This window comes from Cibotium barometz, chromosome 41 (genome assembly GCF_041138505.1).
Source record: "Cibotium barometz isolate CiBa-2024 chromosome 41, ASM4113850v1, whole genome shotgun sequence".
NCBI lineage: Eukaryota > Viridiplantae > Streptophyta > Polypodiopsida > Cyatheales > Cibotiaceae > Cibotium > Cibotium barometz.
Window position 1 is genome coordinate 5732862 of NC_141086.1, and position 27802 is coordinate 5760663.

General features: G+C 41.0%; 2 protein-coding genes across 2 annotated transcripts; both read right to left on the bottom strand.

Moving 5' to 3' along the window:
• Positions 1–8969: 8969 nt before the first annotated feature.
• LOC147614632 (uncharacterized) lies at positions 8970–27471 on the bottom strand. Its single transcript, XM_086779708.1, has 3 exons — positions 26949–27471; positions 26550–26700; positions 8970–10008 (listed from the first exon to the last, which is right to left on the bottom strand). Exons 1-3 carry the CDS (start codon positions 27325–27327, stop codon positions 9288–9290), a joined length of 1251 nt encoding a protein of 416 aa, XP_086635834.1. The 5' UTR covers positions 27328–27471; the 3' UTR covers positions 8970–9287.
• LOC147614633 (uncharacterized) lies at positions 11049–22352 on the bottom strand. The gene is made up of 6 exons (XM_086779736.1): positions 21871–22352; positions 21262–21770; positions 19232–19399; positions 18968–19123; positions 18764–18841; positions 11049–11237 (listed from the first exon to the last, which is right to left on the bottom strand). Exons 1-6 carry the CDS (start codon positions 22184–22186, stop codon positions 11049–11051), a joined length of 1416 nt encoding a protein of 471 aa, XP_086635862.1. The 5' UTR covers positions 22187–22352.
• Positions 27472–27802: the final 331 nt, after the last annotated feature.

A 27802-nucleotide genomic window follows, 5' to 3' on the forward strand; every position in this document is an offset into this window, starting at 1 on the left:
AGCATTGAGGTTTAACATGAGTATGGTTATGATAGAGTTTTAGAGGCCACTACCCCTAGCCAACTCTCGATTTCCCAAGGTTGCTTCATGTTGTTAATTTGTTTTTTCTTCCTTCCTTCCACCTTAGCAGAAGGATGCACCCACAAGTACTTAGGTTATGTATGCTTATGAGGGTGTGGAGTATGGTAGTGCCGTTAACCATTCAGGTTTAACATGAGTATGGGTATGAGAGAGTTTTAGAGGCATTACCCTTGGCATTCAGGTTTAACATGAGTATGGGTATGAGAGAGTTTTAGAGGCATTACCCTTGGCTAATTCTCAAAGTGATAATATTTCTACAAATGTCATCCAAACTTGAACTTTGAATGAAAATCTATGCTACATTTTAGAGTCTTTTAAATGTGGTGCATGAAGATGGGTCACAAAGGTTACATAGGAATCAATATGGTGCCATGGCTTTGGCCTAATAGGAGGTTATGTTTGAAGGTGATTTAGGTTTCTCTTGCAAGGTTGCTCTTTTTTCCACTTCTTCTATTATTGCAAAAATTTCTTAAAAGTTTTGTCGATGTAGCCCTTGAAAAAAGAAAATGACATAACTATGTGAATATGCAAGTTCATTGCATGTAAAGCTTATTATGTTTGCGAGCTTATTATGTCATTATGTATAATTATAATAGATGTTAAATACCATTCTCACGTTTTGTACTATTTCTATTACACTCTTTCCTATAAAACTGGTAAGAAATGATTGTTTGACAATGAATTAAAGACTTTGATTCCTTACAAGCTTTTCATTTTAGGTGATTCCATTATAAAATATGGGATTGGCTGTCTAAATTTAGAGTAAATGTATATCTGGTCATTAATTTTTGTTAGGTGTTTTTAACATATGCGTGCTTGTCCCCAAAATGGTGGCTTAAGTGGTAGGACATTGGGCTCACAACCATCAAGTTATGGGTTCAATTCTCCCTCAGTGCACCACACTGCCACCACGGCAAGGGACACATATGTTTGTGTCTCTTGCCCTTCTTCAGAGTACTTGCCCTTATGTAGGAGTACTCCTATATAGCCACTCCACCCTTATAATAATGAGGTTGCATTCATAGGTTCTTACATGGGTTCGATAGGGTGTGGGTCATCTATCAAAAAGAAGAAGAAACATATGCTTGTACATTGTGATTTTATGTATTGTTTTTAAAGAACAAGCCTAGGAAAACAACATTCTTTGCTTTGTTTACACTATGGTTTTTGATAGTAAGAAGAATGATGCCAGTTGTAGCCTGCATCATCAGAGGCTTATTGAGGTGCTTGTATCAAAAGTATCTACATGCTCTATCAGGTTTGTGGAATATCCATCTTAATTCATCATTCAAATATGTTATTATAAATGTTCTTGGCATGGTGAATGTTCCTTGCTTGTTGTTAATGTTTCTTATTCATACATAGATAAGTGCAAATTTCTAAAACAAATATGACATGTATTAGCATGCTATTGACATCACCATTGGCTATCATTATGATGAAGCAATTAAATGACCAAAGTAAGTTGGGTTTCTACCAAGGGATCATTTTGCAATCAATCCAACAATGTTTTGTTTGTGGTATTCGATGTAGTGTATACACTACATGGGGAATAGTTTGAAGTTCCACGTGACATAATTGAGCAAAGGAAAATTATTTGTATGAAATCTTTAAAAAGTAGAAAGAATTGTGTATTCAAACTATTATCTTCTATTCTTACATGGGGAAAAGTTTGAAATTCCTTGTGACATAATTGTATGTATGTACTATGAAATCTTTAAACGTAGAAAGAATCTAGGATTTTAAAACGCTTATTTTGAACAAATGAATGATTGGGGAATATGTTGTCTTGAAGAACTTAAGATTTTATTAATACATGAAATAATTTTAAAAATCTAATAATTATACATCATAATACATTGATATTTGTATTATGAGGTAGTGAATTTTTCCAAGTTCTTTGATATTTTTATTTGGAAGTAGGGAAATTTCAAAAGTTTTGGATTGATAAAGGGATTACTTAAAGTTTTTTTTTCTAAAAATAAAGATGCTAGTGTTTACTAGAGAGAAGAATACAATAAGCCCCTTAAAAATTTCTATGTATGTAGATTCATGTGGATAATATTTACATAGAAGAATTTTTATGAGATGTGATCATCACAATTAGGATTATGCTTGGAAAATGCTATAAAATAAGATAAGAATACCTAAGAAAGCTTTAGAACCACACACATGCACATAACATTAACAACTTTTAATCTCTAACACATGGTTTTACAAAATGTTTAGAGATCATTTTCATAATAAGAGCTTTAAAATTGCTATTTTTTTACCTAGAAATCAAAAATATCTTAAGATATAAAATATTATTAACTTCTCTTCTCTCTTGTTTTACGAGACACATCAAGCATGATATAATTTAAGTTCTATTGATAGAGAAAGATTGAACCCATGAACTCTCATCTCTCATCTCTCATCGGCTTATGCCACTCCAACCACCTATTGGAGGTAGCACATGAAAAAGGTAAGGCATTTGCCTTACCTTTATTTAAACAAGTTGCAAATTAAAAGGTTCCCTACCTTACTATTGCAAAAGGATAAGAGTGGCTTGTCATGAATTGTTTTGACTCATGTAAAACACATGCAAGAAGAGATCCATCCAGCGCCTAAATTTGACGGCTTACGTTCACTTTCATGTGACGGACAAGTATTTCCTTTGTCTTTCGTATGACGGAGATATTTGTATTAATCATCTTTCAATTGAAAGACAAATTTTTGTTGTGAAAGAGATCATTATAACTAAAAGAAACAAAGACAAATATTTAAGAACATTTAGACTAGCATATACAAAAACAAGCAATAATTTTTCCCACCAAATTAATCCAACAAACTTTATTCAATCATCGCAATAGGATACATATTTGTATTCATGATAGTACTACTTTGGCATTCTCACATGATACATGAGACTAGTAACGCTACAAAATGAGATCACAAAACATCAAAATAGACTTTCAAAATGTGCCATATCTCAACTCATGATACATTTTTTCATAGATCATGCTAGTGTATACATGAGACTAGTAACACTACAAAACATCAAAATAGACTTTTAAAATATGCCACATCTCAACTCATGATGCATTTTTTCATAGAGCATACTAGTGTATACATGAGACTAGTAACACTACAAAATGAGATCACAAAACATCAAAATACATGAAACTAGTAACACTACAAAATGAGATCACAAAACATCAAAATAGACTTTCAAAATGTGCCACATCTCAACTCATGATGCATTTTTTCATAGAGCATACTAGTGTATTAATGAGACTAGTAACACTACAAAATGAGATCACAAAACATCAAAATACATGAAACTAGTAACACTACAAAATGAGATCACAAAACATCAAAATAAGCTTTCAAAATGTGCCACATCTCAACTCATGATGTAGCGTTCCAAAACTAGCTTGCAATGTCCATTTCCAAAAATAGACTTCAAAATGGATTACTTCTCGCCTAATGACATCAATCTCCTCTCTTTTTCGCCATACCATGTATCATATACATCCCTCCACGCGATCATGGATGCCTCGTTTGCATTCAATGACACCATCATCAATGCATCCAATGTTTCCAAACACAAGCTATTTCGTAAGCTTGTTTTGATGTCATTTTGACGAGAGAAACCTCTTTCACATGCCGTCGTGCTTGCGGGGATAGTTAAACACAATTGCCATAATCGCATGAGTGTAGGATACTCACTCCACCAAGTCTTTCTTTGACTACATATCTCCCATGCATCATGCAATCCTTTCCCTTTGGCAACTCTATATAGCATGGCAACAAAGTCTTCTCTCTCGCTAACACATCTTCTAATATCAATGGCATTATCATCATTGTTGATTTTATCAATGAGCCTTTGTAACCACTCAAGGGTCTTTTTCTCCCGTTCATTGCCATCACATGGATATGATGATGGATTAAAGAGTTTCACCGCATTGAAGAATGAAACATCCATGAAGCGAATATTCAATGCATCTAAAACATCCTCAACAAGCTTTTTGCCCACTTTGATGCATTCATTCAAAATGCTAGGACCATCCATTGGCAATGCATTTAAATCCATTCCCATTGTATCATCATGACTCGCATTTCCCCTCTTTCTTTTACTCAATGTATTTGCATTTGAAATCAAAACGTTTTTGAGAGTATATGAATGAGTATTACCCTTTGCATCGACACATGAGTACACACTATCTTTCACATGCAAGAGAAAGTGTGAAAGATATGTTGATCCGGTACCAAATGCATCACAAATCAAGTATCTCCTTCGAAACTTCTCATGGATCATATCCAAATGAACACCTATCATGGTTACATCCATTGTGGAGGTTTGAAATACCACACTCAATTTGTTTAGCTCCATAAGAACATCGGCCAACAAGTGAAGCATAAATTGCAATTGAAATGACGTTGCATATGCATAACATTTCTCTTCATGTAACCTCCACTCTTCCAAGAGGACTGGCATCAATTCGCATAGCCTTTGGATTACCATGCCTCTTGACAACCACCGAATAGAGTGTATTTGCAACACTCTTAAATCGGACATACCAAACGAATGCATGAGCTCTCTAAGCTCGGCAAAGCGCTTTGGGGATTTTCCCACCCAAGAATATACCTTATTGGCAAACCTGTCCACATTTTCGTATACATTTGCATGTTCACCTCCAAATGCATCTTTTATGGCTAAAGCCTCCCGATGAGCAATGCAATGCACAGAAATGATCCTTGGCATTTGCGCTTGGAACCTTGCAATGGCACCTGTCTTGTGACCCATCATTGAAGAGGCACCATCACTTCCAATGGCAACAAGCTTATGAAGCTCAAGATTGCTTTCCAACAAGAATGCATTGATCGCATCATAAATGCATTCGGCTGACCCATTTGCAACTGGAAGCAATCTTGCAAAATCGCATCGTTGCTCTCCTTGACCATTTGCACTTACATAGATCACATATACGATCAAATGCTTTTCCATTGTTCTATCCGTACTCTCATCAAGCAAGATAGAGAAGAACGGACTTGCACACATTTCACCATACATTTGTTTGCGAACAACATCTTTTATGGCAATCAAAAACTCACGTCCCGAAACGGGATTTACGTATGAACCATATTCATTTGTTGCCGGCATGTGCGGAGTGCCAACCTCGCGTTGGAAATCACAAAATTTTGGATACTTTTCCAACGGGATATCATTCATAGCAAAGAAGTGCACAAGTTTCATGCATGTGACAATTCTTTGATACTCCGCATTTACAATAGTGGCCACCCCATCTTCAATGGGACCTCTCTTAGAAGACGCATACTTCACTTTTGCATGGTAAAGACTAGCTGCATTTTTATGATCAAGTGATGATGCATGATCATTCAAAGATGACAATTGCATTGTCTCGGAACCCTCTTGAGTAAATTTGTTCACTTTTTTTGCATCTTCACAAAATGAACATCTTACTCTCGGCTCATTTAGGGGTGACTTTGCCAAATATGCCCATGAATGGATCACCATCCATTGCTTTCTCCATTTTCTTTTGGGTTTAGCAATGGTGGAGCATGAAGCATTGGCATCCGGTGTAGGCAAAGCATTGGCATCCGCCGGTGTAGGCAAAGCATTGGCATCCGGTGTAGGCAAAGTATTTTTTGACAAGAACTTATGCAAGGAAGGTTGTTGTAAGTTCTTTTTCTTTGATCTACCCCTATATACAATAATGTATTGCATAACTTTAGGAATATTATTTTAGTATTGATATTAAAAAATACTAGAACTTAAAAAGTAATACTTTGGTATTAATATACAAAAATACAAGTTATGTGAGACACTTACATGATCATCTACGAAGTCGTCCCACGCTTTAGAACGATCACTTCTCACAAGTTATTCAAAGCGATCTGAGGTGCTGGCACGACATATGGGATGGTAAAAGATGATTAGACAAAGCGATATGAGGTCCTATGAGTCTACACCTCCTACTTCACCATCTAGCCTCTAGATCTCAAGACAAGTCTCGTCGTCGCTTTATGACTCTGCCATAGGACAATGATGCGTCTACACCGCCTACCTCACAATCAGGTCTCTCGAGACCGAGGTAGTGTACCGTGTACAGTATGAGCACTGATCCTCAATGCTCCATTAGTGGCGGCCTGAGTTATAGACAGTTGGAGGCTGAAGCGTAGCACCCCCACAACGCCTTATATTGCGTAACAACCCATCAGGTCTCTATGGGGTAGGAAATGTCGTGGCAAATCCCAACTACAGCTCCAAGACAGGTGTCCGACTGATCATGGCAGCAACACTATATTCACAGTACTATGTAGTCGGCAAGATGATAAAGCCCAAGTTTCAGAATCAAGTAGTATGCAACCTCGATTTAGACTCATCGTCTCTGGCTCTCCTCACCCCATTAAAGATAGCATGCACTTATAGACACAATTAGTGACGTACAGACAGATATTTAAACATTCCTACGTGCATAAAATGGAGGCATTCACTTGCATGCATGCATTTGTACATGCATGAAAATGTGCATCCATAGATATAACACACAAAAACACATACATAACAGCATACTTCCAAGATCTCTCTAAAAGACCCAGGTAGAAGTGGTGATTACCTGCTCAGTGCTCACGACAAAGTAAACGGAATCTGGTTTGGCTTGAATAGCAGTCTTTGTAAAACCCAGTTTATCGGTCAGCCATAGCTCATCACCAAAGAAACTGCTTGTATAGACTACTTGATCACCTGCTTTCAAGCCTGCTCTTGCTGCATTTCCACCACTATCCAACTGCCTGTAAGATCACAACTCTGGTAAGTTGGTAACCACATACTTCACAGGCCTTGACAAGGAAGCTTGTAAGAGTCCCACTCACCTTGATGACAACACCTCCGCCAGACTTTTGGCCAAGAGTGAGGCCCAATGGCTTATCAACTTCTACTTGAATGGTTTTGCTGTGGCACAAGCTATTCTTGCTCTGATCTGCGAGAAGATAAAAGCAACCCACAGCTTTCATGGTTGGTATGTCTAAGCAATAGATAATTCCAAAACTTCCAAGAAATAATTCCTCTTTACACAGCATTCGAACACAGTCTTGCTGATTGCTCCTTTTACCGTGCGCCCTTCCATTCGAGCCTAGTATCACCCGTGACCCCATGTTTTACCTCTAACTAGTGTACATCTACTTGTCCAGCCTACACTTATCCTCCAAATAGGTACTAAGTAAAAGGCTGAAGTCTGTTACCTGTAGACAGTAGGCGGTGCGATAGTTGAGGCAGACGCCGGGCGCAGTTGAACTATAGATTTCGAGAACTGATGTTGGTCGACCAGGATAGGGTGGGGCGAGGACTCGCCATGCTTAGACTACTCAGTGCTCACTGCCGTCGTCCGGTTCCGTTCTTGAGGAGGGCGGGAGGAGCTTGGAGGGCTGAGTAGTGAGGGCCCAGGGGCCAGGGCCGAGGCTAAAGCTTGAGGGTATGCAAAGTTCACACAGGCTCACAGCGTCTTTTTTTGAAATGAAGGAGATAGGGTGTGACTCGTGAGCATTGAGGGCGGCACGCGGCACGTAGGCTGTAGGCTGTAGCTATAAAATACCTTATAATTATAAGGTATGCATAAATTATAATGTATACTCGAGAATCCAGACTCCAAATATTTATAATATCTTATAGTAGTTAACCTTATAAATCAATGATCATAACTCATAAGCTTTAGCTTACATTTACAAACTTTATATATATATATATATATATATATATATACATATATATATATATACATATATATATATATACATATATATATATATACATATATATATATATGAAAGATGATTTTCTTAACTACCCTTTCAAATGAAGGGGAATATACGATATGAACTTTCAATTGACGGGGAACGTGACCATTTACACCTTTCATTTGACGGACATTTTTTAAACGTACCGGTTTTGACGGACAAAAAGGCTAATGACGGGCATGACACCCGTCAAATTTAGGCGCTGGATCCATCATCCAAACAAGAAGATTTTTTTAAGTTTGGCAAGAACTAGAAGACATGACTACTTGCTCAACGCAAGCAAAGAATAGAGATCAAATACACACTCCATAACAAACACAATATTCTATCATTAGCAATCCAAAACAAAACCAAATCCAAAGTGCAAAGAGAAGTAATGTATGGGGGGAGACAGAGAGGAGTGGTAAGATGTGTTGTCAATCCCAAAAAATGAATGCACTGTAGATTCTTTTTTGAGCCTTAGTATTCAAAACTTTCAAAGCGATCCCTCGAATTCTTTTTGGTCCCGACTCCAACCGTCCAGGGAGTTATGGTCAAACCTTTAGAAGGTCAACATTTTTCTATACACATGGAAACATTCAAGGGGAATGTTTAGGACCTACACACAGTATTACACATAGATTCCTCACTTGCATGCATACAAAAAATTGCACTCTCTTTCTCTCTCTCTCTCTCTCTCTCTCTCTCACTCACTCACTCACTCACACACACACACACACTCTCTTTTACATACAAAAGCCTACATGAAAATTCTTGCCCTTCACACTTGCCCTTTGTTTTTCTATTTTTCTCTTTTAAACCTTTTTTCTTACACACGCATACATGCAAATTCACACATTTTTTGTGCGCTCTCTCTCTCTCTCTCTCTCTCTCTCTCTCTCTCTCTCGGCATAACCTTCCCCTAGTAGGAATTGGCTCCTTAAGACATTTATTTCCTCCTAATCAATAGAGTAAAATACTTAAAGCATTCCTTCTTAGAGAAGTAGTTTTGAAAGAATTATTTTTATTTCAAATAGGAACAATGTTGGTGGCATGATTCACATGTATGTACCGTATATATATGTATGCAGATGTACATGTGGGCAGAATTCCCATAAATGTAAACTCAAATAAATTTGAAATCTTCTTACATGTTTTCTATTTACATGGCAGACAAGGATTTCAAGGGAGATGAGAGACTATATCACATACCTTTGTTAAACATTTGTTTTGCATGGGAGTGGCATGGCACATAAGAGGGGGCATTCTTGGTGGTCAGCATTTGGAATCCTCTATTCGTGTCTTTTACTCAACAAGGCAGAACATCCTTTTACAAAGCAATTTGCAACTCGCTTTTCTATTCAATTCAAACATATGTATTTAGCGAGTACATAATCTTCATTACTCCATAAGAAGCCCAGATTCAATCAACACCCAATGGATACGTTCATCTTTCCACGACATATGGCTATGTGCTGCGGTTCAGGTTTCTCACGCAATATTTTAACACAGCCCTTGAGAACGCTGATACGACGGAAAGCAGTCGTGTAAAGGGTGACTCTTGTGGCGAACGCAAGCTCAGAGACGTTGAGCTGCTCGGTATCCACAGTCCAAGTGGCCTTCACATCCTCAGGCGATACTTGGAATGTAGACTGAGTTAAGGATGGGGCTAACAGCTGGTCAAGAAAAGTCTGGGAGAGCCTTCCAGCACGTAGCCTCATCATCAGGTCTGTCTTGGCAGGATTGAAGGGCCTCCCATCATTATAAGCATAAATGGACCACGTCCATTTCGCCGACTTATTCTCGACGTCGGGCTCGCCCGACCATATCTGCTGCCTCACCGTCCATGTCGAGGCCTGTGACTGCGTTGCCGCCAGCTGGACCGGGTTCGCGATCTCAGCAGGGGAAACAGTGACTGACACATTCCTGCTCTTTTGCACTATCATTGGCATCACTTCAGTTGTCGCATTGGGGAACACCTTCAAAAACAGGCATTCATTGTCTCCTCCCCATGATCCTTCAGGTGTCAACATGATTTCTGCTCGGTGCACAACACGTCTCATGTCTCCATGGGCTGAGGTTGGTTCTTGGGTGACGGTAAATGCCCCCAAGCTTAGTGTCACCTCCTTGACTTGCTTTCTACCTTCTCTGTATCACATCACGAGATTAAAAGTTACGATGCCCTTGAAAAGTGTGCAGTTGCAGTCATCAATCATGACAAGTTACAGAACCCACTGTTAGAACTAGAACCAGCTCATCAGAGTTTCAACCAGCTCTGTATCCTACATTAGCAATGAGACTTAGAACCAGCTCATCAGAGTTTGAACCAGCTCTGTATCCTACATTAGCTAATGTGGTTGAAAACAATGAGATAATGTCCTCGGAATCTTATGAACAATCATAGCAACAGAGTGGAAGACATGCCGAGGGACTTGGGGGTGGGGATTTCACATTTCCATTCAGTATTAAAATCTGAAAAAAGATTTATGCTCAGATTTTTTTGAAGGAATAAAACACAGACAAGATTTGATATTTTTTGGATTTCATCTTCAAGCTGAGTAATTTAAGGTTTAAGCAGTGACACCTAGAACACTCCAACTAAAGTCTCCATGGGAGATGGGTGGCTACTAGGGGGTGCTTAAGTTGCTAATTGGGACTTTTAACCCTAGAGATAAATCGCAGCAACTGTCTTTGACTAACCGGCCAGAGCTGTTTTCCAGCGACGTGGCTCCAACATTGAATGAGTGTAAAATTATAAACAATAGTGCACTACGAGGCATTCACTAAGCTGTCTACACCCAGGAGAGAATTCTCGGTGTAGAGAATTCAAGTCACATCATAGACAGCTAGGGGGATGCACATCATCGATCGTCCTTAGCACATCCATAGTGTGCTCTTTTCGGTGGAGGGGGCACCACCATATTACAAGAGACAAAATTTAGAGGCCAGCGTTCATGTATCATGAATGCATTTCACTAGTGCTTGTGGGCATATGGGGCATCTTGAACCCAATTTCCCTTTTAACTTTTCTAGACTTAGGAAGACGGTGTCAATTTCCATGTGTTATTTTTTTTTAAAACCAACAAGCGCAAGAATTAATTAAGAGAGACAAAATTACAATAACTGGCTGGAAAATAGCACTGGGATCCACAGATCACCGACATAGCAATTACATATCTCAATAATCATTAGCATAGTGCTTCAATTTTAGTTTGCAGCAAAGCCACAAAACGGTTGGACTCATCCGTCTTCCTTTGGAGCTCATTCAGCTGATTTTGGATGAAGAGATCCAAGTTACTTGGTTGAATTGGAGATTCTCGAAGTATCCCAGCTTGCGTGGTGTACAATCTCGTCTGCACCATATGAAAGTCATAAATCTGCACATGAAAATCAGCAAAAAGACTTTTCAGATTTGGAATCTGGTAAGCACTTTCAAATGCAGTTGCACATCTATCTTTCTATATCACCCAAAGGAATTCAGCTCTGACTCTAGCCCAGCACCGGGGGAGTATCCCAACAGAATCCCCTAGTAAGAGTTGTTTTGCAGAGGGCAAGCAACCCAACATAGACCAGACCGGTGACAGAATATCAACAGATCTCCGACAATTTCTGAACAGATGACCAATATCTTCGATATTAAGTTTGCATCTAACACATACCCCATCTGTTAACCCACATTTCCTGCACTTGTCGCCTGTCCATATGGCTTTATGCATGATCAGCCACAATAAAACTGATTTCTTAGGCTGAATCTCTTTAGACCAGAATTTAAAATTCCATTGGCAGCTGTCATAGAGGACTGACCACCTCTTATTGAGAACCACATGCACAGGGGCTGACGGCACTGAGTGCACACAAGGGGGGTGGTCGAAAGCTGTTCCTCCTCTCCAGCATAGAGCTTTGAGGGATAAGGGCTCTGAGACTGTTAGCTGCCAGGTCTCACACTCAGGAAAGATGTTGATACGCTCACGCACCATCTGAACTTCCCAAGGAAGAAGCGAGAAGCTTTTAACATCAGTTCATCATTGGTCATCCGGAGGGAGTTTGCCACACATCTGCCCACAGTCTCATGCCCTTCTTGTGAATACGTAGGGCCGTACGCATTAAATTGCTGGGCACCGATGGTAATGGACTAAGAGGAAACCAAGAGGAGCTAAGGGTCGCATTTGAGGAAGACCAGGAAGCACTTCTGTGTATTGAGCAAGAGCAGTATCAACAGGCTGCTGACTTCTATGAAGCAGAGGAAATAAGCCATCGTGAAGAGCAGGATAAGCTCTTAGCACAAACACTACATGAGGAACTTGAGAGGCGTCAGCCCCCGTCTCCACCTAAAAAACAAAGAATAAAGATTCGTGTCAAGAGAAAGAAGGAACGTGGAAACAGGCAGCAAGAGGTGGAGATGGAAGAGGAGGATCGACGACAAGTAAAGGAGCAAAGGGAGAGGGAAAGACTGGAGTAGGAGGAGCAAAGGGAGAGGGAAAGACGGGAACAAAGAATTCAAGAAGCACACAGATTAAAACAAGAACAAGAAAAGAAGAAGACAGAAGCAAGTAAAAGAAGACTAAATCTAGATCCAGCCGAGCAAGAAAGGCGAAAAAAATTTAGAAATGATAGACAACCATGGGAAGAGAGGTCGCATCCACCACCACCCCCTGTAGCCAACAAGAAGAGAAGATGGAAGCCGGGGACCGTGGCTCTGCGAGAAATCAGAAAGTACCAAAAGAGCACAGACCCCATCATGGCGAAGGCCCCTTTTGCAAGAGTTGTAAAAGAAGTCATCGACAAGTACAGTGAGTGACAGGGTCACTCGGGTACAGAGTACAGCACTGGTGGAGGCCCTCCAAGAGGCGTCAGAAACAATTTTGGTCTCTCTGTTTCAAGATTCGGTGCTGTGCCATGCTCACACCAAAAGGGTGACCCTAAAGCCTGTTGACATGGCACTTGCATTACGTTTACGTCAGGATAAAGCACTCCATAAGGAAGGATTTATAGGATAGGATTAAGCTTTTAGGCGGCGGCCTTTGTGCCTTTTGTAACCTCGAACATTGTAATACATTTTTTTGAATCTATAAGATATTGTCAATGACTCGTTAACCAACGTATTCATTTGTTTCAACTGTGTTATAAAAGCAGACATTTCATTTCTTGTACTGTTGTTTGAATGGGTAAAACTGTTGATCATGTATTAAGAGCCTTAGTTAAACAGGAACAAAATTTATATTATTGATAAGGTGATTGTGAAACATTATCTTGTTATACGTGGTATTGTTGTTGGCATTGAATAAAGGATCCTTGCATAGTGCAGAAACAAAATTAAATTGAATTTATTTTAGGTCCAAAAAAAAGGCTTAAAGCTCAATAAGGCCTTAGAAAAGCTCAGGGACAAAAAAAAAGTTATTTGGGGCTCAAAATCACCTAGTGAAGTCTGGCATTAGATAGAACATTTTTTAAAAAAGCAACAGTTTTTTTTTTAAATGTTTCTAGGCAGAGTAATCATCAAAAAAAGTGCACACAATGCATTAATGTGTGAAAAATGATCAAATGATGCCTGTGCGCTACGGCGCGAATTTAAGCCTGTGATGAACTTTGAAAGGCATAAATTCGCGCCGTAGCGCACAGCCTTGTTTTTTTCTTTTTTGTACTCTTTCCAGCATTATGTGCACTTTTTGATGAAAAATATGCTTACAAACATCATAAAACATAAAAAATTTTGATTTTTTTAAAATTGTTCAAATTTTGTACTGCCAGATTTCAGCTGGATGTTAAGTGACATTCAAAGAACAAATATTTGATCATTATCAATAAAATTTCCAACACATTCACATGCCTGCCAAAAGTTTATAGGGCACAGTGCTGACACAACAAATAAACAAGAAAAATGGTTCAGAATTCTTAGAAACATTACAATTAAAAAAGTATACATTTTGTATTGATTTCGTAGAAAGAAAATTACAAGTTCCTGAGAAGATTTCTGAGAGCTTCTTTAGCTTCGTCACTCTCTGCGTGGCTTTCTCACCTAGGCTATTAGCTATAATAATAGGATTGGTTACACCTTTGGAGATTGATGTAGCACAATGGCTTAGCACATGGCCGGTGTAGTTGCCTGCTGTATACATAGCTGCCTCTCCCTGCTAATAAGTATACATTTGTTTGCATTATTTGCTAGCCCATCTTCGGTGAGAACCCCACTTAGAGCTTTACACTTGATGAGCTCTGCTTGTGCCTCCTCAGAGTACTCTAAATGGATTACTCGAATAAATGATGGAGAGAGGCTAGGAAGGTAATGAATCAGGGAGGTGTCTCGTCCATCGAATTGCACACGAACTCCACCCTCACGTGCAGCAAACTTGTCAAAAATATAAGCTTTCTACAAGAGAAAAAGATCAGGTGTTAGTAATAACTCACTTATAAATATGAAGGCACGACTTTGATTTAACCCCACCTCAATGTCATCATCACATTGGCTAATGCGTGGGTTGCATATGTCTATACTGCTTCCACGCTGCTCAACTGATGTATCTACATGCAAGCGCTTATGTGGTTGAAATGCTTCTTGAGGGACACTTTCATACTCTGCTGCTACATTTTCTATAGCAACAAGAGCATTGGAAACAATTTCCTCAATTGTACGTTCTGTATCATAACCTTGGAATGCTAGCGCTTTGGTAAGATCATGGTCATCAAAATCAATCTGTACACCTGCAGTCTGTTGCTCAAGTGTGTCTTCTTTGCAGAAACCAGACCCAATTGCTAATATGCTTAGGGCCTCATCCTCCCTTAACCCCAAGGATTTACAAATGTCATCAAGGAAAAGAAATTCCTTGTTATCCATGATGATGGGATTCAAAGTGGTTACATCCAACTCAGGGATCTCTTCCACAATTTCATCCCCTTCGAGGTCACGATGGCGCTCTTCATCCTCAGTTGGCCCTTGTTGGAGAAGCACCAAGGCCATGGACGCTTCAGCTTCTTCTCAGAAAACCTCTTCCACCTCGCCTTTGGATTCCTTCATAAGAGCTACTTCTTTACTCACTGCCTTTCCCTTCTTTTTTTCTGTATCCTTGGCTTCTTACAGAAATAGTGCTAACGTCATATCCCATGAAAGGAAGGTGGTGCCTACATTACCAACCTGCAATTCATAAATGGTGTCATCATCTTCGACGCTGTAATTGCTAGATGTAAGCCCTTTCAAAAATCGGTTGAGCCTGAATCGAAACGACTTGTCACCATGGTACAGATGCCTAATTAAGTCCACTGGAATCCATTTAGTGGTGGATTCAGGCAATTGCACGACATATTGTGCCACTACATCATTCATGTACTGGACCTGCTCTTGAAAAGCCTCTGCGTGAAGGTCTATAGTTTTCTGCATATCAATCACCCCCTCAAAAATGGCGATGTTCTCACCTGCCCTGCTGAGAGCCCAATTTTCTCAAGCTTTGCGCGTATCGAGTTAGAGCTTGAAGCCATGGCGGGATATTGAAGGAAAATAGAAACTGCAAGATCTTAAGAATGAAATGAGCTTTATAGAGCAAAACCTATTCTTATAAAGCATTCCACTATAACATTTAATAAATTTATAGAACATACTTAAAAATTTTAAAATTAACAAAATTAAAATCCAAATTGCAGTGAAATACAGAGGACATTGGGGCTATGGTGCAATCAATAATTTTGTATTCAAAAGTACACCGCTACAAATTATCGCCCAAAATCACTCAAAATGTTACCTTAGTCTGCAACTTAACAGTCTTTCAAGCTAAGGACCCTAGGGGGCTCCAATGACACACAGAGTGTATGTTTCTCTAACCTGTGACGCATGGGTCGATTAGAAACAACAAACTTGAATTGGTTCCTTACATTAAAGGACATGACAATACGATCTCTCAACTGAGCAAAATTCCAATCATCATTAACTACCACTGTATGCTCCTCTCTTGGGTGAACTTCAATATGAAGTTCTACCTCCTCCCTAGCATAGAGATCAGAGTCCAAGGCTTCCCATTCACCATGCGAGCATTTCCACTAAAACCGGTCTATGGACACATAAAGCGGTAGTTCATTCACAAATAACCTGGACTTACTGAGACACACATTCACAGAATCCTCGCTCCCTCGCTCAACAACACATTGGCCCCGAAGTCCGGCGCCCCTTGCGGTATTTCTTTATTGTTAAAAGGTTGGAAATTACAAAGCACAAGTGCAACAAAGCACTCTACTTGCATCAGCTGAATTTTACAAATTCTAGAAGAAATTTGCCAGCATAACTGCACTAAAACTGTTCCATAACATCTCAGAATGAATCCCAACTGACAGGCTCACTTCCATAGGCATCAAGCTACCCAATGGAGTCCAAAACATCACAATTCAGCTTGCTGTAATTTTCTGCACAGGCCTGTTTTCAGCTCTGTTTTCAGCCCAAAATAACCCTTGTACTGTCCTGGAGGACTTTAGCAAAGTCCTACTGCATTTTGGCATCAACCGGGCAACATAACAGCCCAAAAACAGTACCTAAACAGTGCTGAAATAGCATTGTATTGAAGAGGTTATTACCCTCTTCCGTCCCTGCTTTGGTGTAGGAACTAACTACACCGGTTCCTGTTCAAGGAGGCAACTAGCCTTTGCATATAAACATGAAATTCACAAAGCTGTACCTGATTTTATCTGATGAGAGCATTTCCATAGTCTGCAAGAGAGAGAAAGAGAGAGAGAGACTGTGGGGAGCAAGCTCAACCCTCAATTGATGAGTTGTAGGGCAAGGGAGTGCACCACCATAGCTGTTTTTCCTGCAACAAAACCACACGATGGCTGCAAATGAGTCTCCTTTTTCCAAATTCCCACGCTTCCCTCTTCTCTATGAGGAAAATGCACCAAAATTTGACACTTGGCACATTTTTAAGCCTTTTCCACATGCAATCTTCCAGGCTAAAAATCTCCTGACTGATTCACATTCTCACAACAGTCCTTTGTCAGCTTTTGGTCCCCTTGACATTCCGCACAAACTGACGCGAACACTTTTCAATTCCGACACTGCCAAAAATAGCAGTTTCCTAGATTTTAGGGATGATGTCATCTGCATTCCTTCTGGTCTCCTGACCATCTTTGACCACTATGGTCACTTCAGAATTTGCTTAGAATTCAAGATACATTCACATTTCGGTGGCGGCCACTTACTAGTGTAAACCGGCCTATACCCTGATTCAGTGGCCATGTCCTGGACACTGTCATTCATCTTTCAGTGCAGTTCTCAAGCTTAGCCAACCACTGGTCCAAAGTCCCACTGGCTGACCCATTCTGACATTGCAATGGCCCAAGCCCTTCCAAGAGATCCCGGGGGAAAACAACAGCAACCAAAGAGAAAGATTCAAAGAAAAATATATATTTATAAAGAAATGTAAATAAAGAAAACAACTGCAAAAAGTTTCACCTGCTGGTGACATACCCCCCTCTTGAAAGAAGCAAGCGACCTCGATTGCAAGTCCACATGCAAACGGATGACACAGGACGATCACAAGATTCCCCAGGTGATTAGTGTCATCGCATGTATCTCCTGCCAACGGATGACACGGGGCGACGATAGGAATTCCCCACTACCATTTGTGCCATCGCAGGTTCAAGCCTTTCAAATACATGTTTCCAGATGCAACACAGGGCGATAGCATATATCTTGTACTATTAGTGTCACAACATGTAAATCATTCATTTGAAGCGTAACAGATACAACTTCAAAGCACTGAAAGTTCATTCATTGATTAAGTCATTGACAACAAACGTCAAAACTGTACATTGCCAAACATATAATACAAATGTACAGGTCATTCAGAATTTAGGTTCAAAAGGCAGAAATAACTGGGACAGACTCTCCTTTCAGCTTCACATCCAGAACATGAGTCTTGTCCCTATGTACAATTGTGATTTTCCTGTTGAAAGCATCCAACACTGCATGTTTCCTATGACACCATGGAATTCCCAATAGGACATCACATCCTTCCAAGGGCATGATAAGAAACTCCTCTCTGTCGACATAACTCTGTATATGCATGTGAAGTTTGCCAAGTATGGGAGTGACAGGAACTGAATGCCCAGGGCATGCCAAATCAGCCTGTCCAACTGGTCCCATCTCTTCAGCACGAATTCCTAACTTGGCTGCCAATGCTGGTGAAATAAAGTTGGCTCGAGCACCAGGGTCAAAGAAAATCAGCACTGTAGCATCTCTGATTTTACCCCATGCTCTGCACAATTCTGTCGCATCATCACATGGCTGGTCACCAACCATGTCAGGTATCAATCCTGCACTCGGCATTGTCTTCTTCTTGGGTGGCCCTTGTTTATCCTCGGCATCTTTTGGTGGCTGTTGTGGACATTTTGCAGCCATATGCCCTTTCTGTTCACAGATGAAACATTTCCCAGCTTGCATCAATGCCTTTCTCTCTTCAAATGACTTGCCATATAGTGGCCTCTTCTGTCCTTTGTCTTGAGGTTCCTTCTTCACTGTGCTCTTAAAGCCACGTGAACCTCCCTGTAGCAATGCATTAGCCATGTTTGCATTCTCAATGAGCTGAGTCATATTAGAAACATTGGTCTTAATGCAATAATCCCTGATTTCTTTGGGCAAACCACAGCAATACTTCTCTATTTGCTCTGACAATGGCACTGTCCTGTAGGAAGTTACTGGCAAGAGTGCATCCCAAAACTTCTTATTATACTCTTCCAAATTTACACAGTTGGCTGCATCAAGTTTGTGCCATGCTGTCATAACATCCACTTCAAAAGTATTTGTAAGCCAGGCAAAAGAGAACTGCTACTTAAACTGAACCCATGTAGCAGGTGCTTGTCCTTGCATCAGCAGTGAGGTCCACCACTGCAATGCATTACCTTTTAAGAAAGTAGCAGCCTTCCGCACCTTAGAAGACTCTGTAAAATTACCCCCAGTATATGCTGCATCAAACTGCTGAATGAAAGTCAGCGCTTTCAATTTGTCCTGCATCCCACTGAAAGTCTCAAACTTTACTGCTTGACCTCCTTCTTTGTAATCCTTTTGCACCTTTTCTGCATCAATCCTTACTGCTCTTTGTCCACTAGGTTGAGAAAATTCAGCCACACTAACAGGCGCTGCAGGCCCCAAAATTGGACTAAAATAAGTTTGAAATCCGGGCTGCATACCTATATTGGCATAAAGAGGGTTCACACCTTCCATAGGCATCATTCCTAGTGACCCTCTTGACATCAATCCTGGCAAAACTGTGGACGGCCTAGCCATGGCCTGGAAAACAGATCCACCACCAAAATAGCCAGGCTGGAAAGCAATGAATGGGGGAATGGTCGGCATGACCCTTTGCACATTACTTTCCTGGCCATTAAATGCATGTACCTGTGCCTGTGTAACATGCTGCACTGGATCAGCTGCCACTGCTGGTGTCTGCTCTACATGCTGTGGCATCCTTGGCATTTGTTCCTGTGCCCTCTCAACTACATGCTGAGATGATTCAGCCTGGGAATCCCCTGTCCTTGACTGCAAATACCTCTTCATCCTGGGATTCTTCACCAATTGTTCAAAGGTACCAACCATGCTCACGAGCTGCGCATGAAATAAATCCTCTTGTTCCTATTCTTCCTCTAACAAGGCTGGCTGTACTACTGGCTCCATCCGAGCAGAGGCTGACACCTGGGCATCTGTCACCTCTATATGCTGTCTGCGAGTAGAAGAGGAACTCTCTTCGGCAGGGAGCTTGCCTTTCCCTTTGTCTGTCATACTGTCAACTGAAAGTTTAAGGGAACCTGTATCCAAAGAAAGAGACCGTACTCTTTCTCACCTGTAATCAGTTGTACCTCACTATGTGTGTCTCTTGTTCACCCAATCCAATCCGTGTCCGGGCTCTTGCAGAAAAGAGGACCCTATCCCGGCAATGGAACCATAAAACCGGTCTATGGACACATAAAGCGGTAGTTCATTCACAAATAACCTGGACTTACTGAGACACACATTCACAGAATCCTCGCTCCCTCGCTCAACAACACATTGGCCCCGAAGTCCGGCGCCCCTTGCGGTATTTCTTTATTGTTAAAAGGTTGGAAATTACAAAGCACAAGTGCAACAAAGCACTCTACTTGCATCAGCTGAATTTTACAAATTCTAGAAGAAATTTGCCAGCATAACTGCACTAAAACTGTTCCATAACATCTCAGAATGAATCCCAACTGACAGGCTCACTTCCATAGGCATCAAGCTACCCAATGGAGTCCAAAACATCACAATTCAGCTTGCTGTAATTTTCTGCACAGGCCTGTTTTCAGCTCTGTTTTCAGCCCAAAATAACCCTTGTACTGTCCTGGAGGACTTTAGCAAAGTCCTACTGCATTTTGGCATCAACCGGGCAACATAACAGCCCAAAAACAGCACCTAAACAGTGCTGAAATAGCATTGTATTGAAGAGGTTATTACCCTCTTCCGTCCCTGCTTTGGTGTAGGAACTAACTACACCGGTTCCTGTTCAAGGAGGCAACTAGCCTTTGCATATAAACATGAAATTCACAAAGCTGTACCTGATTTTATCTGATGAGAGCATTTCCATAGTCTGCAAGAGAGAGAAAGAGAGAGAGAGACTGTGGGGAGCAAGCTCAACCCTCAATTGATGAGTTGTAGGGCAAGGGAGTGCACCACCATAGCTGTTTTTCCTGCAACAAAACCACACGATGGCTGCAAATGAGTCTCCTTTTTCCAAATTCCCACGCTTCCCTCTTCTCTATGAGGAAAATGCACCAAAATTTGACACTTGGCACATTTTTAAGCCTTTTCCACATGCAATCTTCCAGGCTAAAAATCTCCTGACTGATTCACATTCTCACAACAGTCCTTTGTCAGCTTTTGGTCCCCTTGACATTCCGCACAAACTGACGCGAACACTTTTCAATTCCGACACTGCCAAAAATAGCAGTTTCCTAGATTTTAGGGATGATGTCATCTGCATTCCTTCTGGTCTCCTGACCATCTTTGACCACTATGGTCACTTCAGAATTTGCTTAGAATTCAAGATACATTCACATTTCGGTGGCGGCCACTTACTAGTGTAAACCGGCCTATACCCTCATTCAGTGGCCATGTCCTGGACACTGTCATTCATCTTTCAGTGCAGTTCTCAGGCTTAGCCAACCACTGGTCCAAAGTCCCACTGGCTGACCCATTCTGACATTGCAATGGCCCAAGCCCTTCCAAGAGATCCCGGGAGAAAACAACAGCAACCAAAGAGAAAGAAAAGAAAAATATATATTTATAAAGAAATGTAAATAAAGAAAACAACTGCAAAAAGTTTCACCTCCTGGTGACATCCACCTTCTAATAGGGTACACCATAGTTAGATTTTGCTTGCCTATCTGATACCTGCATCTTACCATTGACATTACCGCTGAGCAATTTATTACATCGCCCTGATGTTCTGCCACCTTGGTGGTCCAATCGCCTTTTAGAAATGTATCTAGAGCTTCAAAGGCCCCATCTTTGCTTATCCACATTGTTGGGGTGGTGCGATGGAACTTGCCTGCTTTGAAAATAGCAATAAACACATGTAAAGGCATGAAAAGAGATACACTTATCCTGTGGGATCCATATGCAACCTTTAGGCTTGACTGAATGTCATGGAAAATCCTGCGCTGAAAGCTCTCCATTGTGGTGGGGTCTGGAATGGGCCATTCCGGGCTATTTAGTGCAGGAGGAGAAATTGGCTCAAGTGCTCCAAACCTTCCCCTCTGTGGCACAACATATGTTGCAGCAATGAAAAATACTCCTCTATTTGCAAGTTCGGAACTTGTTTCCCCGGCATACATAAGCCTACCTAGATCAACATGACATGCTTTGAAGGTCCCTGTAAAACATTCTAGAGGCTGCCATTCCACACATGTTGAAGGGAAAACATCTGCATACAATAGAATACATTGGAGTTCTTGATATTCACATAGTCTTCATGCAAGCATTTCTCTAAAGCAAAGAAACATTAAACAAGTTCTGAAACTTACAGTTAGTTGGGAACCGTGGTGAGTTCTCATCTTCAAGATGTATTTGGCTTGAGGTGTAAACATGTTGCACCTTTGCAAGCCGCTTTCCATCCTTGTTGCAAACTTTAAATTCTAAGATCCTTCCTTTCCAGTGATGGCTTGTGAAAGCCATGTGCCTTCGAGGAACCTTGTGTGCACCCCTCAAACTGGGCTGCATTGTTATCCACATGAACCGCTTAAAAACGGTAGGAATCCAATAACCTTCATCATCCTGTACTTTGAAAATAGCCATGGACTCGATAGTGGATGATGGCCTGCGTACACACTGAAGAGCCATAGATGGCCCAAATGAAAAGAAAGTGAATGTTAAGAATATGGCAAAAAAGCAAATACCTGCTCAGAGAGAGAGAGAGAGAGAGAGAGAGAGAGAGAGAGAGAGAGAGAGAGAGAGAGCTAGCTAAAGCTTCAAAGAAGTTTGCTGCAAATCCATACACACACACACACACAATACACACACACACACACACACACAAAGAGAAAGCTAAACCTTCAAAAGAAAGCAAATGAGAGATTGCATTAGGTGCCTGCATGCACACAGAGAGAGAGAGAGAGAGAGAGAGAGAGAGAGAGAGAGAGAGAGAGAGAGAGAGAGTCTGATAACACAGCTTCCTCTAGAGAGAGAGAGAAGGGCTGATAACAGAGCTTCCTCTGAGTAGCTGGTAGCAAAGAGCTTTCCTCAAAAGAAAGCTAATGAGAGATTGCATTAGGTGCCTGCTTGCACAGAGAGAGAGAGAGAGAGAGAGAGAGAGAGAGAGAGAGAGAGACAGAGTTTGATAACAGAGCTTCCTCTAAAGAGAGAGAGAGAGGCTGATAACAGAGCTTTCTCTGAGTAGGTGGTAGCAAAGAGCTTTCCTCAAGTTGGAGATGAAGATAGGACTACAAGTGAGGGTGTAGTGAGTGGTAGATGGGGAAAGTGGGTTAGTCTAAAAGGGAGGAGAGAGAAACACGCCCCTACTTTTGGAGGGAAGAGGGAAGTGAGGGGGGGTAACTTTTTGAAACTTTTCCTTTAAAAAAATATTAAAAAAAAAGATATTGAAGATTTTCTTTGCTGGCAGATCTGAAAAAGGTAAGATTCTACCTTTGACCACAAGATTTAGGGTCTTAATCAACCCAACGTTTTTGTACACATGTATTTTTCCTATTGGCCTTCACACTAATCATCTCCTTAATCTCATGGCAGCTTAAAGAGCCCCCATAGACCTCAACCTTCTCCTAATGTCTGCTCTTTGCTGAGATGTGCCTCATTAAGCTGGGTGTGATTCTGAACGCTATTACTTTGGCTAATACTTTGTATACAGAATTCAGCATAGTCAGTGGCCTCAAGTTTTCTAGGAGCTCCTTAGGCCCTCGTTTGTGAATCAGTTTTATCACTCCAGCATTGATATTGGTGGGCAAAGCCGAATACTTCACAGATTCTTCCCAAACCCTCTAGATGAATGGGGCAATCCAGTCTTTAAAGGCATGGAAAAACTCACCCGGCATTCCATCCAGGCCCGGAGTTCTATTTGGTTTCAAGCTCTCAATGGCCATCTTGATTTCTGAGATTGAAATAGGCACATCAAGCTGCCTTGCCAGCTCAACAGAGATGACTTTAGATCTAGCTTCCCAGACCGAATTGCGGGCCTCAGCCTTCAACTTTGAGGACTGCTCCGGAGCACTAAACAGCTTTTGAAAGTGATTGCGAACCAGCACACAGTTTTCCTCCTCGGTTCTGGCAGCACCTTCACTGGTGGACAGTAGAGGTACTAAGTCCTTTACTTGTTTTTTCCTAAGAATCTTGAACATTTCTTTAGACGGACGGTCAATCCTGCCAGCCCGCCATTCTCTGAAGAAAACTGTGGCATGTTTGAAAGCCAGCTCCTCCTCAGATCTAATATGAGCCCTCAGCCGGGTAATCTCCTAGATCTCCGCTACAACATTGGCCTTGGCTTCAAGTTCCATAAGCTGTTGGTAGGTAGCTTCTTTTCTTTTCCTTCTTATAACAGTCACCTCCTTCCTAAACCCAGTGAGTGCTTTTTGAGTCTCCCTCAGAGCTTGAGACCAAGCCGCAGCTGGAGAGTGAGCATTGCGGAATGCATTCAGCCAAATCTTCTTGAGCTCTTTCTGAACCACCTTTAGCTGGAACTTGCAGGGATTTAATATTCACGTGATCACAAGATTTTTTGTGATAATAACACATGTGAACAAGTTATTCACATGTTCTCATGTTACCGTTCACAAAATAACAGGTCACTTGCCATTTGGGAACCCCTTAAAAGCTTGGCTACACATGGGAATAAGCTATTCACATGTTCTCATGTTAACATCTTCACATAATAGCAGGTCAGTGGCCAACTAAGAAGATTTTTTATGCCCGACAAAGATAATTTTCTTAGGCCCTTGTGAAAGCTTTGTGAATATAACATGTGATCACAAGATTTTTTGTGTTATTAACATATGTTATTAACATGTTCACATGTTCTCGTTTACGTCAGTGAAATCCCTGGCTGGAAGAGGGAAGCATCAGTGTGGAACCAAGAATTTCTGATCTTCGTGGCTTTATCATCCAAGGTGACTATCAGTGGGTAATGATCCGACAAACAGGAGGAGTATTTAGGTTTAGCCTTAACCCTGGAGTAAATATTGGCTATTTCCGAAGAAATGTAACATCTATCTAATCTAGCCTTTCTGGCGTTATCACCAGAGGAGTAGTTCTGCCAGGTAAACTCAGCTTTCTCACCTAAGTCCCACAGAGAAAAGAGCTCTGTGGAGTGAGGCGATTTCAATATGGTGGAGTCTTCAGCGGATAGATACAATTTCCATGTGTTATTGCTCATCTCCTTGCAATAATATCAATAAACTCTGTGTTAATAATGATATGTTGTATACAAAGATTCATACCACTTGTAGGCATCTGTAAGAGAGTTCAAGTGAGCCTCACTTGGGTTGTCGCTTCTTGATATCAAATAAGTGCTCCTCCTTTGTTTTAGCTTCTTCTTTTGCTCCAGGCTCCTTGGCACATGGAGGTCTTTTCACCTCTCCCTCTTTTTGCTTGGTAGGAGGTTGATGCAAAGAGGTGATGAAGGCTTCTCGGCATCAATCAAGGGCTCTTAGAGCATTTTTGTTAGTTTCACTTTTTATTATCGTATCATGGATGATATGTACCCAGCGATGATGATGGCTGTATCTTTTCTTAGTCTCATAGGCCACTTTGGCCTGTATAGCAGACGTTAATATAGCTCTCTCTCTCTCCCTCCCTCTCTCTCTCTCTCTCTCTCTTCACAGCCTGGTTTGCATCGTACTTGTAGGTGGAAGTGGAGGGTATCCAGAGGAAGAAGAATCGAGGAGGTAATAGTGGACAGCAAAGATGGCCTACAAGGTTTGATGGGTTTGTGGAGAGGAGATGGAGCCGAAACATATGTGGAGGAGTAGACCTTGGCCGAAGGACATGAACTTGAAAATGCCATGTCATGTGGCATTATTAGTTGATGTCTATATGAGTTTGCTCCACACCATTCTCTCCTCAGCAAATGACCAATCGCTTACTTCAAATTTTTACATGTCAAATATACTCCCCCTCGACACACTAACTACCATAAGGTACTAAAACCCCAAAGAATGGGATCAACAATGGTGAACTTGGTCATGCAGATCTCGAGGGTAAACCAAGCCAAAAAAAAAACAAAGGCAATGAACTTCCCACATCCCTCCTTGCTATCGCCTTCGCCTTCACCTTTGCTTCCTATGTCGCATCCCCCGCCCCTCTTGTAAGTAGTATATTAGCACGATTCATAGAACTATCTAGAGGATAAGCTTTTAAGCATTCTCTATATAGAGATACAATGGATTCACTATATAATTTCTTAGATACAAATAAGGATATCTAGGAAAAAGTGCAAACTAGGGAAAATGTAACACTTTCCTAGATAGGCTACCTAGAAAATACAATGCATGGATTCCTCTACATATATAGGAAAATTTTTCTTATGTAAGCAAATTTTTCTATATAGAGAAAATCTTCCTACATAGGAGATTTTTTCCTTTGTAGGAAAATTTGTTATATAGAAAATTTTTACTATATAGATAAATTTTCCTATATAGAAAAATCCATGCATTGTATTTCCTAGTTAGCTATCTAGGAAAGTGTTTCATTTTCTCTAGTTTGCACTTTTTCTAGATATGCTTATTTATATCTAGGAAATTATATAGTGAATGGTTTTTTTTTACTATATAGAGAATGAACAAAAGTGCCTTGTGTGATACTTGCCTTTTAAGCATCTTCTTGGATTTCAGCATTACATCTTGATGCTCGATATGAGAGTAATGATACCCACTCTTCTAGTGTCGTGGATGGGAGGAATAGATGTAGGTTATCTAATTTCTCATGCATTTGAAGATCTTTTATCTTCTCAATGGTAGTGGTACAGTGACGCTATAAGTATGCAGCCCAAGAACTTCTTTGTGATTTTCTTGGGGTCTTTCAAGATGACAAAGTCCAAATGATTCAAACTTTGTTGTTTCTAGCTGGTATAAACACACTATTGCAAACATTGTTCGGTGGCTCATATGCTTTTCTAATACCTATCATGACCATCATCGATTCAGAGTCATTATAAGTGATCAATGATAATCTCTCTCTCTCTCTCCAAATTTTATATTACCTGAAAGAGATTGTGCGGGGCGCGCTTACTTCAGATAGTAGCTCCGCATCCAGACGCAAGCATTTCAACCCGACATCTTCTAGTGTCCTATCTCCAGGTAACTCCCAGTCGGCAGCATACAACACGCCTCCTGGTTGAGTCAAGTCTGAATCTGAAAAGCATGCCAACTTTATGATTACTCACACAGAAACTTCAGAGAACATTACGAAGACGAGGCGCACTCACGCAGCGCAAATAGAGATTCTAAAGACTAGTCTTGCTTGGACCTTTGATTGTTTTATAAACTCCACAAGAGGACCGAAGACTGGCTCCCTTGGGGATACCAGCATATTAATGCACCCAACAAGAATCCAACTCCCACCAGTGCTCTAGAAAAACCCGGGTTTAGTGTAATCTCACCTTCAAATTTTTTTACTGCCAAGTTACAGCTGGAAGGTGCCAAACCATCAGCTGTCCATTTACTGCGAATTCGACGGTTTATTGCTGCCAATTTACAACGAATTCGACGGCTTACTGCCGTCAATTTACTGCGAATTCGACTGTGTAGTGCTCGAGAAAAACTAGGGTTTAGTGTAATCTCGCCTTCAAAATTTGACGGTACTTGCACATCCTCATCCAAGACTCCCAGCAACAATACGACATAGTCACCTGTTTCTACTTTGTGGAAGTCTTCCTTTCTTACCATTTCCTGCACTTCCTCATCGTTCCAGGATTTCTTCTCCACCAGAAGCATGCCATAACCAGTGCCACTAAGGCAAGCATCCTTCCCCGTCTCCATATCTCTCTCGACTAACAGAGCACAAGCTCTCTCCCTCTCCCCCTCTCACACTTGACAAACAAAAGCGCGAGTATACTCCTCTCCTTCAGACTTGGCAAAAGAGCACAACTCTAAGTCTCTCTCTCTCTCACACACAGATACCCGATTTTCTAAAAGGCTGAGCTCACTGAGCTACGCAAGTCCTCGGCCGTGTGAAAGTGCGAGGACCGAGTTTCTAGAAGGCTGAGCTCACTGAGCTACGCAAGTCCTCGGCCATGTGTGAAAGTGCGAGGACCGGGCCACCTTTCAGACAGCAGGCTACCGTGGGTCCAACTGCTGAGATTTCTTCGCTTTTGAAATTTCCTAGGGGGGACCCCTACTCATGAGTGTACATTGTAAAGTGGTTTCATTTCTTCTCTACTCAGCTAGACACACCATTAAAAAAGATAACTTTTTCAAGGGCATGTAGTTACAAGCAAAAAAAATGTGTAAAGTC